Source organism: Lithobates pipiens, unplaced genomic scaffold, assembly GCF_037356315.1.
Source record: "Lithobates pipiens isolate NorthernLeopardFrog02 unplaced genomic scaffold, aLitPip1_a1.2 Scaffold_16, whole genome shotgun sequence".
Taxonomy (NCBI): Eukaryota; Metazoa; Chordata; class Amphibia; order Anura; family Ranidae; genus Lithobates; species Lithobates pipiens.
In genome coordinates this window covers 614,646,612-614,660,682 of record NW_027507748.1, presented here as the reverse complement: position 1 = coordinate 614,660,682, position 14,071 = coordinate 614,646,612, and the positions used below count along the sequence as shown (strand labels likewise).

General features: G+C 42.5%; 1 protein-coding gene across 1 annotated transcript in view; it reads left to right on the top strand.

Moving 5' to 3' along the window:
- The window catches only part of FLT3 (fms related receptor tyrosine kinase 3), a 182,087-nt gene that overhangs the window by 77,922 nt on the left and 90,094 nt on the right, over window positions 1-14,071 (top strand). The window contains exons 3-5 of the mRNA XM_077484075.1: window positions 823-1,025; window positions 5,816-5,931; window positions 10,217-10,328. Coding sequence (XP_077340201.1) covers window positions 823-1,025; window positions 5,816-5,931; window positions 10,217-10,328 — 431 coding nt within the window. The remainder of the gene's footprint in view (window positions 1-822; window positions 1,026-5,815; window positions 5,932-10,216; window positions 10,329-14,071) is intronic.

The window sequence follows — 14,071 nt, the reverse complement described above, 5'->3', positions numbered from 1 at the left end:
TTTGTTCGTAATTCGGGCGGGCATGTGCAGAACGGTGTTTTCTGATGTTGTCCGATGTTGTTTTCCGATGTGCCCACCGACGCCACGTGCCATTGGTAAGTAGGAGTCGTTCGCAAGTCGGAGATTCGTAACTCGAGGACTCCCTGTATAATACAATTATTTTTATAAAATAATTGGTTTCAGGTTTAGTTTGGCAAAGTCCATCCTGATAGTTTTGTTTTTATTTTGTTGCACCACTACTATACGTGTAAAGTGCTACATAAATTGACAGCGCTATATAAGTACCTATAATAAATCTCAGTAGGATTATGATATGTACTGAAAAATGCAACTCAAATCAGGTCAGCCTCAAAACTGTTCTTCACACTGATTTGATGTGTTTAAAACAGAAATTAAGTCCAGAAACACACGCTTTTTAAGCCAGCCATAGATGGATAGAATCTCGGCTGGTTCAGCAGATCGACCTCCCCACCGAGAGAACACAACAGCTCCATGGACGGGATATCCCCATCAACACTGACTGTGTACATGGGGAAATTGAGTAATTTTCTTTCCCACAACCCATGGTTGCGGTAAAGAGAATTGCATAATCTACAAAGCCTTAGGCCTGTGTATCACTAGTGATCCTGTCATTGGTAAGAGCTGTTGCTGGGGAGCATGACAACAGTTTTGCAGGGGTAACATGCACGTCTGTTGCCCAACATTCTTTTTTTTGTCCAAATATTGTTTCTTTACCACAAACTTCTATACAGAAGAGATCACTCGATATATCTCTTAAAAAGCAATATAATTCCTTTCATTTGTATAATTTTACTGTTGCAGGTTTCCAGCTCCATTAACCAAAGTACAGACTTGAACTGTTTGAAAATCTCAAACTACACATACAAAGCAGCCTTAACGGTGGAAGTCAATATATTTGAATTAGTAAGACTGAAAATAAAACACAATATAAATGAGACAACACCATTTGTCTGGTTGCTAGAAAAGAAAAATCGCTCTCACATCATAAAGACTTCTAGGTTCAGGTAAGACTATTTTATTATCACTAGCTTAAGCAACCTTGTCACAAAAGTAAAAAGTGTAAAAGGAGGTTCTACTAAAAAAAAAAGAAAAAAAATAAAAAAAAAGAAAGAAAAGATAAATAATATTTACATGTATTCATTTTTTGGTGTCTTGAAGAACTATGATGCCAAGAGAATCTTCATCTGGCACACCTTTGTGAGTTTTGGATTCTTGGTCCATTCTTGGTTCCTTCCACCAGCCCCTACGTTACTGTTCTGTGCAGAACGTAGTAATGGAGAGGCTGGTGGAAGAAACCACAGTCCTCGGTGGTGGTCAAGAATCTGTCACCCCTGGAAGTGCTGCAGATGAAGAATATTTTTCTGGCAACCATAGCTCTTCACGTGAACGAACAATGGGCGAAGGGAAAGGAACATTTTAAATCTCTTCTTTACAGGAGAACCTCCCTTTAGCCACTTAATTTGGCAACATTAAATGGTAATCATAAATTATAAACGCACACTCAAGTCATTTGAGATCAAGTCCACCCAAAGCATAATCACTCACTGCTTTCTTATCTTTTCCAGTTCAATTTCAGTTCCTCTCCTCTGGCTAGATCTTGATTACTGTAGAGTGTGTTCAATTACGCCACAAACCCTGCAAAAATTAAACAGCTGCAGAAATCTAACATGAGCTGGGGCTAAGATGTTGTATGAATAAGCACACCCGAACTAAAGTGCATGTCAACAAGTCCATTGTGAAATAGATTATGCAAATAGAATTCTATTGATAATATACCAGATGTACAGATTGTAGGCCAGGCTGAAGTAAAAGAAGAAGTCCAGGATAATCTCTAAACCTATCTCAAGGTTGATCTATATAAACATTTGCAAATCATTGATATGCCCTTTTGAATAATTTATTTCATAATTGAAATGCACTTTAATAGAGGTATGTCCATTCATATTCATACACTATATATTGTTAACATTGTATAGGTATTAGGAAGTCAAACATGATCTAAAAATCCTTTGTCTTCCATTTCTGTTTTAAAGTGATTGTAACGGTTCATTTTTTTTTTTAAATAACAAACATGTTATACTTACCTGCTCTGTGCAAGGGTTTTGCACAGAGTGGTCCCGATCCATCTTTTCTGGGGTCCCCCAGCGGAGCTCCTGGCCCCTCCTCTTCATCGAGTGCCCCCACGGAGAACCACTTTCCATGGGGGCACCTGTGCGGGCCTGCTCCCGGGTCCTGCTGCTGCATCCATTGACATAGATTGCAAGACTCAGTCCCACCTCCCCGGTTCTCATGTCACTGGATTTGATTGACAGCAGCGGGAGCCAATGTCTATCAATCTATCAAATGAGGGAGGACCTGAGACAGCAGGTGGAGCTGCTGGGCTCCTCCTTGATGCTGCAACGATTGGGTTCAGGTAAGAAAAAGGGGGGTCTGAGTGGCAGCTGCACTACAGAAGGTTTTTCACCTTAATGCATACAATACACCTTAATGCATACATAATGCATGCAATACATTAATGCAATACAATACATTAATGCATACAATACATTAAGGTGAAAAATCTTGAGACTTCACAACTCCTTTAAGCGTTAAACCTACAGTATGTGTAAAGCTGGCCGTAAATGGGTATAATTTTAAATGGAAAACCTTAGGAAAAGAAAGTTCTAAGAAAGTTTGCAAGATGGAATTTTTTTTTTTTTGAGTGAACAAATTTGTAATAGTGTATGTGGTTTATGTTCAGTAAAGTCCATTTGTTCTAAAATCAAATGTTAAAAGCAAACAAAATCTTTTGAACGACATTTGAATGTTCTGAGAAATGTTGTTTTCCTAAGAATTTTCATTTGCAATTCTATCCATCTATGGCCAGTTTTAAAGTGGTTGTAAACATTTTATATATACCCAATGAAGTTACTGGCCTCTGGTGACACACAGAGATTAACCACTTCCTAACCAGGCCATTTTTTGCGATACGGCACTGCCTTGCTTTGACTGACGACTGCACAGTCCTACAACAATGTACCCAAATAAAATCGATGTCCCTTTTCCCCCACAAATAGAACTTTCTTTTGGTGGTATTTGATCACCTCTGCGCTATAAACAAAATAAAGCCAACAATTTTAAATAAAAAACAATATTTTTTACTTTCTGCTATAAAACATTCCCAATAAAAAAAAAATGTAAAATCACATTTCTTCATAAATTTAGAGCAATTCTGCTACATTTTTTGTAAAAAAAAAAAAAAAAAATCCCAATAAGCATATGTTGATTGGTTTGTGCAAAAGTTATAGCGTCTACAAAATAGGGAATAGATTTAGGGACTTTTTTTTTTATTATTGTTTTTACTAGTAATGACGCCGATTAGTGATTTTTAGCAGGACTGCGACATTGCGGTGGACAAACCTGACACTGAGTGACACTTTTTGGGGACCAGTGACACCATTACAGTGATAAAATGCTATAAAAACGCACTGATTACTGTATAAATAACATTGGCAGGGAAGGGGTGATCAAACTGTGTGGGTGTCAAGCAGGCCGGACTGTGACAAAAAAAAGGCCCGGGCATTTAAGAAAAAGAAAGAGAAAAGAAAAGCAGCCACTTTTTCCAGGAAATGGGGGGGGTTTGGGTGGATTCGGTAGTCATTCGCAGGGGTGGCTGCCCTGGTCTTGGTGTCCTCCACACTGTAATATACAGGGTCACTGTGATATAATGGGGACAGCACTGTAAAGTGGTACTGTAATGATTATAGTGCCCCTGCAATTATCTCCCCCCCCCCATTTTCTCTGTAATCACTGTGCCCCCTTTTACTCTCTGCTCACTGTGCAGATCTCCAGCTCTTCCACCCCCCTTACATCAGAGCCTGCACAGCCTCCCCCCCTTACATCAGAGCCCCCTTATATCAGAGCCTGCACAGCCTCCCCCCTTACATCAGAGCCCCCTTACATCAGAGCCTGCACAGCCTCCCCCAGTTACATCAGAGCCCCCTTACATCAGAGCCTGCACAGCCTCCCCCCTTACATCAGAACCCCCTTACATCAGAGCCTGCACAGCCTCCCCCCTTACATCAGAGCCCACTTACATCAGAGCCTGCACAGCCTCCCCCCCTTACATCAGAGCCCCCTTACATCAGAGCCTGCACAGCCTCCCCCCCTTACATCAGAACCCCCTTATATCAGAGCCTGCACAGCCTCCCCTCTTACATCAGAGCCCACTTACATCAGAGCCTGCACAGCCTCCCCCCTTACATCAGAGCCCCCTTACATCAGAGCCTGCACAGCCTCCCCCCTTACATCAGAACCCCCTTATATCAGAGCCTGCACAGCCTCCCCTCTTACATCAGAGCCCACTTACATCAGAGCCTGCACAGCCTCCCCCCTTACATCAGAGCCCCCTTACATCAGAGCCTGCAAAGCTTCCACCCCCCCATACATCAGAACCCCCTTACATCAGAGCCTACACAGCCTCCCCCCTTACATCAGAGCCCCCTTACATCAGAGCCTGCACAGCCCCCCCTTACATCAGAGCCTGCACATACCCCCCCTTACATCAGAGACCCATACATCAATGTCTGCACAGAGCCCCCGTACATCAGAGCCCCCGTACATCAGAGCCCCATACATCAGAGCCCCTTACATCAGAGCCTGCACAGAGCCCCCTTACATCAGAGTCCATACAGAGCCCCCTTACATCAGAGTCCACACAGAGCCCCCTTAAATCAGAGTCCGCTTACATCAGAGCCCCATACATCAGAGTCTGCACAGAGCCCTGTACATCAGGGCTTTGATGAGGACATTTAATGTAAAGGAGGGCTCTGATGGGGACATCTAATGTAAAGGAGGACTCTGATGGTGGCATCTAAGGTAAAGGGGGGCTCTGATGAGGACATCTAATGTAAAGGAGGACTCTAATGGTGATATCTAATGTAAAGGGGGCTCTGATGGGGACATTTAATGTAAAGGAGGGCTATGATTGGGGACATTTAATATAAAGAAGGACTCCGCTGGTGGCGTCTAATGTAAAGGAGGACTCTGATGGGGACATTTAATGTAAAGGGGGTCACTGATGGTGACATCTGATGTAAAGGATGACTCTGATGGGGACATTTAATGTAAAGGGGGGGCTTTGATGGGGACATCTAATGTAAAGAGGGACTTTGATGGGCACATTTAATGTAAAGGAGGGCTCTGATGGGGACATTTATTGTAAAGGAGGGCTCTGATGGGGACAGCTAATGTAAAGGAGGACTCTGATGGTGGCATCTAATGTAAAGGAGGACTCTGATGGGGACATTTAATGTAAAGGAGGGCTCTGCTGGGATATTTAATGTAAAGGGGGGCTCTGATGGGGACATCTGATGTAAAGGAGGACTCTGATAGAGGCATCTAATATAAAAGAGGACTCTGATGGGGACATCCGATGTAAAGGGAGACTCTGATTGGGACACCTGATGTAAAAGGGGGCTCTGATGAGGATGCCTTATATTATTTTATTTTTTTTATTTTACTTGAAATGTGGACGTGATTGGCCTACTTTGATGGGCACAGTGGGCCCATTGGGGCTGCATATGATGGGCACAGTGAGGCTGCTTATGATGGGCACAGTGAGGCTGCTTATGATGGGCACAGTTTTATCTAGCTGTAATGAAACATAATTGCCTGATAAATGTCTATTTACAGCCTAGCATTACTAACCTAATTACTAAACGAATTTACTAAAATTAAGACAAGATTCTTTTGCATACTGATAGAAAGAAATATCACCAGAAAAAGTTATTAACTGGTCATTTTTTTTCTGCAGTAGCTTACTTTGTTTGGATTTGGGAAGAGTCACCGAAAAGCAAGCTGGAAGATACAAGCTATTGATTCAGCATAGAAACATCAATTACACCGTACACTTTGAAGTCATAGTAAGAGGTGAGGTTATACAGTGGTGTGAAAAAGTGTTTGCCCCCTTCCTAATTTCCTGTTCCTTTGCATGTTTGTCACACTTAAGTGTTTCGGAACATCAAACCAATTTAAACAATAGTCAAGGACAACACAAGTAAACACAAAATGCAATTTGTAAATGAAGGTGTTTATTATTAAAGGTGAAAAAAAATCCAAACCATCATGGCCCTGTGTGAAAAAGTGATTGCCCCCTAAACCTAATAACTGGTTGGGCCACCCTTAGCAGCAACAACTGCAACCAAGCGTTTGCGATAACGTGCAATGAGGCTTTTACAGCGTCCTGGAGGAATTTTGGCCCACTCATCTTTGCAGAATTGTCCTAATTCCGTTACATTAGAGGGTTTTCGAGCATGAACGGCCTTTTTAAGGTCATACCACAACATCTCAATAGGATTCAGGTCAGGACTTTGGCTAGGCCACTCCAAAAGCTTCATTTTGTTTTTCTTCAGCCATTCGGTGGTGGACTTGCTGGTGTGTTTAGGATCATTGTCCTGCTGCAGAACCCAAGTTCGTTTCAGCTTGAGTACACGAACAGATGGTCGGACATTCTCCTTCAGGATCTCTTGGTAGACAGCAGAATTCATAGTTCCTTTTATCACGGCAAGTCTTCCAGGTCCTGAAGCAGCAAAACAGCCCCAGACCATCACACTACCACCACCATATTTTACTGTTGGTATAATGTTCTTTTTATGAAATGCAGTGTTCCTTCTACGCCAGATATACTTGGACACACACCTTCCAAAGAGTTCCACTTTTGTCTCATCGGTCCACAGAATGTTGTCCCAAAAGTCTTGGGGATCATCAAGATGTGTTGTGGAGAAATTGAGACGAGCTTTGATGTTCTTTTCGCTCAGCAGTGGTTTTCTCCTTGGAACTCTGCCATGCAGGCCATTTTTGCCCAGTCTTTCCTGATGGTGGAGGCATGAACGCTGACCTTAACTGAGGCAAGTGAGGCCTGCAGTTCCTTGGACGTTGTTGTGGGGTCTTTTGTGACCTCTTGGATGAGTCGTCGCTGCGCTCTTGGGGTAATTTTGGGCGGCCGGCCACTCCTGGGAAGGTTCACCACTGTTCCATGTCTTTGCCATTTGTGGATAATGGCTCTCACTGTGGTTCGCTGGATTCCCAAAGCTTTGGAAATGGCTTTATAACCCTTTCCAGACTGATAGATCTCAATTACTTTCTTTCTCAATTGTTCCTGAATTTCTTTGGGTCTCGGCATGATGTGTAGCTTTTAAGGATCTTCTGGTGGACCTTACTGTGTCAAGCAGCTCCTATTTAAGTGATGCCTTGATTGTGAACAGGTGTGGCAATAATCAGGCCTGGGTGTGGCTATAGAAATTGAACTCAGGTGTGGACAACCACAGTTATAGTATGTTTTAACAAGGGGGGCAATCACTTTTTCACACAGGGCCATGATGGTTTGGATTTTTTTTCACCTTTAATAATAAACACCTTCATTTACAAATTGCATTTTGTGTTTACTTGTGTTGTCCTTGACTATTGTTTAAATTGGTTTGATGTTCCGAAACACTTAAGTGTGACAAACATGCAAAGGAACAGGAAATGAGGAAGGGGGCAAACATTTTTTCACACCACTGTATCTGTTTAAGAGGAAACTGCGAGGAAAGAAATATGGAATATTCCAAGATTTACTTTCAAAAGCTTGGGTACTGTTATCCTTATTATGCCTATAACACCTGATGTATTCCCATCCTACATACTTCTAGGTTAGTCAGGCCAAGATCTGGATGGCAAACCTCAGAGCCTGCATCTCTTACCAAACCAGCATTGGCAGCACCATATTTTAATAAACATTATATAATACCCCATTTCATAAAGGCTATATTTTTATTCCACCACAAAGTCCTGGCTTTTGGGGTAGACTGTTTTTCTCCAGAACTTCTAAATGTAATATTTTTTTTACTTTCTGCTATAGAACATATCCAATAAAAATGTAAAAAAAAAATTGAATTTCTTCATAAATTTAGGCCAATATGTATGCTGCTACATATTTTTGGTAGCAAAAATCCCAATACGTATATATGCATTGGTTTACGCGAATGTTATAGCGCAGACAAACTGACACTTTTGACACTTTACGGGAACCAGTGACACTAATACAGTGATCAGTGCTGAGAATATGCACTGTCACTGGCTGGGAAGGGGTTAAACACCTGGGGAGATGAAACGGTTAACTGTATGCCTAGCCAGTGTTTTTGTGTACACTGTGCTGCTTTTACTAGTGCCAGTAATGGATTTTAGTTCCTGCTATGCAGAGACACAGGATCGTCCCTTCCACCCGTCAGAACTGAGATATACCTCAGTTCTCTGATACGTCAGTTCTCGGTGACAATCTCCGGGTCCTGGAGCTCAAATAAAAGGCACCCAATTATTATTATTTGTGGTAATGAGAGCAGACTAATAGACATGCACTGAAACAGAAGGATTCTATGTAGCGCTGGTCATACAAACAACTAGACCAGTGATGGTGAACCTTGGCACCCCAGATGTTTTGGAACTACATTTCCCATGATGCTTATGTACTATGCAGTGCAGTGGAGCATCATGGGAAATGTAGTTCCAAAACATCTGGGGTGTCAAGGTTCGCCATCACTGAACTAGACTGTTAACCACACCCTAACACTTGGTATTATCTGCATTAAGTTTATAAGGTGGCCCCAAAGACAATCCCATCGTCACTTCAAAACATAATAAAATGCTTGGTTGAGGATTGCGTTTGCGGGAAGGTGCAGTGCGATGCCATGGCAGAAAACACACAGAGTCCAGGTGCCAGTTCAAGAATATACAGTATTATAAAAGAAGTCCAGCAAAAACAAACAGGCCTGGCAGGAAAGCAACCCAACTGGGAGGACTCACAAGTTGTAATTTGGCAGTAGATTGGTGGACTAAAGGTGCCGGATTCCAGGAAGGATGGCATGTCCCTGTACTTTCTCTACTCCTCCAGAACCTTTCCCTGACACTGTCCCTGAACAACGGGTGTCCTGTCATTGCTCTAGCCACTCACAAAATGTACACTAAACCTTGTCTGCTTGTCTTCAGCAAACTGTTTGCAGGCTTTCTTGTGCATCATCTTTAGACATTAATGGCTGTGTGTTGAGTTATTTTGAGGGGGCAGCAAATTTAAATTGTTATACAAGCTGTACACTGACTACTTTACATTGTAGCAAAGTGTCCTTTCTTCAGTGTTGACATATGAAAATATAAAATAAAATATTTACAAAAATGTGAGGGGTGTACTCACATTTGTGAGATACTGTATTTAGTAGACCCTTCCCATGCTCTCCATCCTGAAACATGCCCCCCGCAGCAGCCAGGGGAGAGGAGGAAAGCCAGCAGCACTGTGGGGTGGGGGGCCAACACGGGGGGGGGGACCAGGTAGTAGTGGGAATCGGCACAACACGTAGTGATTAGGGTGTCCCCGGGCACACCTGACACATGCCCTGCACACACCTATGGCTGTGAGTAATAATAATGGATGTTCCTTCTGTTCTTGGTGTAAAGCCGCGTACACACGGGCGGACTGTATGGCCAACTTAGTCCGTCAGACAATCCAACGGACAGTCCGTCCTACTTTCGAATGAACGGACTTGACCACACACGGATGCACAAACAGTCCGTCGAAAGCTTGCGCGATGACGTGTACAGCACGTACGACGGGACTAGAAATAGGAAGTCCAATACACAGCAATGCAACCTTTCGCCGTGTAAATCCTTTCTGAGCATGCGCCATTCTTAGTCCGTCGAACTAGCCTACTCACGAGCGGACTGTCCGCTGAAACCAAAGTATGACGGACAATATTACGGAAATTCTGAAATACTTAGTCCGCCAGACTGCACGCTGAAAAAGTCAGCTGAAGCCCACACACGAGCGGACTGTCCGCTGAAATGTGTTTCGACGGACTAAGTTGGCCAGACAGTCCGCCCGTGTGTACGCGGCTTTAGATATCGTCAGATAATTGGATACATTTCTGGCTGTGAGTTATAATAAAAATAATGAGAGTAATATTAATAATACTGTCCTAGACGTTATTTCTGTTTTTGGTGTACGGATGTATTTCAGGACTGGTTAGGTTTCTGGCTGTGAGCAATAAACTGCAGTCTCAGTAAAGAGCTTTAACCTTTCTGGAGATAGTTTACTTTTGGGCTTTGCCAATTGATCAGGACTGGTTACTGTAACCGGCTAACCGCAATACACACCTCATCTAGAGACTAAATTTCCTCTTTGTTTTAGGTAAGCCACGGAAGCCATATTTCACTGCAGAGGGAAAAAAGGTGAGATGTATATCAGAGGGGTTTCCTGCTCCTGAGGTCCGATGGGAATTGCATACCCCATGTGATTACAGGTAAGAAAATGTGTTGACAAGACATAGACATGATTTATAACACTTAAAACTGTGCCATCAATACTGCAATCAAATTGAAGGCTAAGATTCTGAGCAATAACACTCATGCATTGCCTATAACCAGCTGCCCACACAGCCAGCATCACATTCTTAAGCCCCATACACACAATCGGAAATCCCGCCAGCAAAAGTCCGATGAGAGCTTTTGGTCAGAAACTCCGACCATGTGTATGCTCCATCGGACTTTCTCTGCCAGCAAAAGATTAAGAGCAGGTTCTCTATTTTTCAGATGGAAAAAGTTCCGATCAGAAATTCCGATCGTCTGTAGCAATTCCGACACGCAAAATTCCTACGCATGCTCGGAAACAATTTGACGCATGCTCAGAAGCATTGAACTTAATTTTCTCGGCTCGTGGTAGTGTTATACGTCACCACATTCTTGACGGTCGAAAGTTCAGAGAACTTTTGTGTGACCGTGTGTATGCAAGCCAAGCTTGAGCGGAATTCCTTCAGAAAAAACATCCAAGATTTTTCCAACTCAGATCGTGTGTACGCAGCATTAGGTGTAATCACTCAGTTCCAGGCTACGGATCTGCCTGTTAGTGCCACCCTATGGGATCTCTCTGCCAGCTGGTGAATTCTCATCAATGAAATAGTGTACTGAGGTGTCCGTTTATGAAGCAGTGATCAGCGGTGATCCAGAGGATCGCCGCTGATCACAGCCCATAAACAGTTTATGAACCAGAGATAATCGAGGGAGAAGTGTTTGAATATGTTCTCCCATCGATTATCTCCGCACACTGAGAATTCTCATAGACTGACACAGTAACGGCCAGTTTATGAAGCTGCGTTCTGAGCGCTTGACTCGCGATCTGTGTCAGAATTCACCAACTCAAAGGTGGTGAATGGGGTAGTGAAGAGAGAATCTGGGGGGATCTGAGGAGGAAAGAGGCAGATTTTTAACTTCCTTATGCCTCGTTCAGACCCCTCAACACTGTAACCATGTCCCCCTGTCATATTTATGTGTATAATTAAAAAAGAGTCCTGCGCAAATGATGCCACAAAAAATAAATAATGTATAAAAATGTGAAGAAAACAAGAGTCAATGTAAATATTTCAAAAATAAACACACCAATAGTGTAAGTGTGTAGTGAAAAAGCACTGGAGAAAGAACAGGACCAAATGTTCCAAAGGATCAGGCTCCCAGAACTCTCACCTCAGAGATGGAATAGTAAGGCAAAAGAAAGTAATTCCAATGGACTTCTCCTTCACTTCTCTGTGCACAATCATCAAATGGTATAAACTTCTACCACTAGAGGGCCGATTCAATCTCCTATGAGTAATGCTGCAGCATATGTATCCTCGTGGTATGAAACTTAAAGAAAACACAGAGGGGAAGGGGGAAGGGAGAGAGAAAGGGGACTCCAATAGTGTAGTGGTTTCCAAAACTGAATAAATTTATTTAAGAGAAAGCAAATGGACTCTCACATTTAAAAAGAAAATATCAAACAGAAAGAGATCTGGCGTGTACAGCCAGTCTTACGCTCGTTCCGGTATTCCTACGGCCGGTATTCCTCCCTGGGAGTGGCCGTAGGAATACCGGAACGAGCGTAAGACTGGCTGTACATGCCAGATCTCTTTCTGTTTGATATTTTCTTTTTAAATGTGAGAGTCCATTTGCTTTCTCTTAAATAAATGTATTCAGTTTTGGAAACCACTACACTATTGGAGTCCCCTTTCTCTCTCCCTTCCCCCTTCCCCTCTGTGTTTTCTTTAAGTTTCATACCACGAGGATACATATGCTGCAGCATTACTCATAGGAGATTGAATCGGCCCTCTAGTGGTAGAAGTTTATACCATTTGATGATTGTGCACAGAGAAGTGAAGGAGAAGTCCATTGGAATTACTTTCTTTTGCCTTACTATTCCATCTCTGAGGTGAGAGTTCTGGGAGCCTGATCCTTTGGAACATTTGGTCCTGTTCTTTCTCCAGTGCTTTTTCACTACACACTTACACTATTGGTGTGTTTATTTTTGAAATATTTACATTGACTCTTGTTTTCTTCACATTTTTATACATTATTTATTTTTTGTGGCATCATTTGCGCAGGACTCTTTTTTAATTATTCAAGTGATAGTTTGTGTTTACTATTTTGTCCCGCTGCATTTTCTGTTTTATTTAGTAGCACTTGCACTTTCGTTATTCCACAGATTGTTACATTATATTTTGTTATGCACGTAGATTTATTTCACGTCTAGCACATAGTGGCGCGAGGGTCCATTTTACACATTTTATATTTATGTGTATACATATATACATATATATATATATATATATATATATATATATATATATATATATATATATATATATATATACATATATAAATATAATGTTTGTGTATATACATGTGTATATAATGTGTGTGTGTATATACATGTGTATATAATGTGTGTGTGTAAACATATATATATATATATATATATATATATATATATATATATAATGTAGGGGGACTCTTTATTTTACTAACATTAACCACGCTGTCTGTCAGTGTATTGAGCGGTGATAATTTATCACTGCTTAATAAACTGACATCTCTGTGTTTCTGTGAGTTTCTAGTACTGTAATCTCGTAAAGTCTCACGAGATTCCAGTATCAGGGGCCGTTCTCCAGTGTTGGAAGCGTTTGCAGATTGCTTCACTCCTCCAAAGGTGAAGTGATCTACTCCGCTTCATAAACTGGCACACAGAGGAGAAAGATCTCCTCTGTGAATGCCGGAGAATGAAACAGTGAGTAGATTTCACTGCTTCATAAACGGACACCTATGTACACTTACACTTTGCCTACTCTGGGTTTGTACACCAAGAACCAATTGCTATCAGATAGGGATGAGCTTCTTGTTGGAGTCGAACATATGTTCGACTCGAACATCGGCTGTTCGCCCCTTCGGCGAATTCCGAACATTATGGGCCGTTCGCACCAAATTCGTGTGGCGCTCACGGCCCATAATGCACTGCGTCATCGCAGTGCATTGCTGGCTCATTATTGGCCAAGCATGCACTGTGACCCCGCATGCTTGGCGAATCACAGCGCCAGCAGCGAGGTGAGCCATGATTGGCCACAGGCAGGATGCCTGTGGCCAATCATAGCTCAGGCTGTGTAGTACACGCCCCACACTATATAAGGCCGCCAGCGCGGCGGCCTTGTGTAGTGTGTTGGCGTCTGAAGCAGTTAGTGGCTGTTCTGTGTACCTTCAACACAGTATACACCGATCGTTATCGGCCGATTTTCGATCTTGCTCTTCTGTAGTGGTTGTTGTCTGCGTGCCCTGACCGCAGTATACACCGCTATATTCACCTCACCTATATAGCTAGTGATCTATCTTTTATAATAGAGCTTGCAGTCAGTAGTGTTAGGAGCTTGTGCGTGCTGTCTGCGTGCTCTGTACCCAGTACACACCGCTATATCCACCTACATAGCTCTTCTCTATTTGAGCCATCTGCCATCTGCAGGAGTTATTGGAAGTTGTGTGTGCTTCCAGCACAGCACAGTATACATCTGTATATACCCCTTTATCTCTGGTGTTCTATAATAAAGGCATCTGCAGGAGTTAGTGGGTGTTTTGTGCCTCCAGCACAATATACACCTGTATCTACCCTTTATTGCTGTTCTCTAATAGAGCCATCTGCAGGGCTTGGTGGGTGTTGTGTGCCTCCAGTACAGTATACCCCTTTATCTCT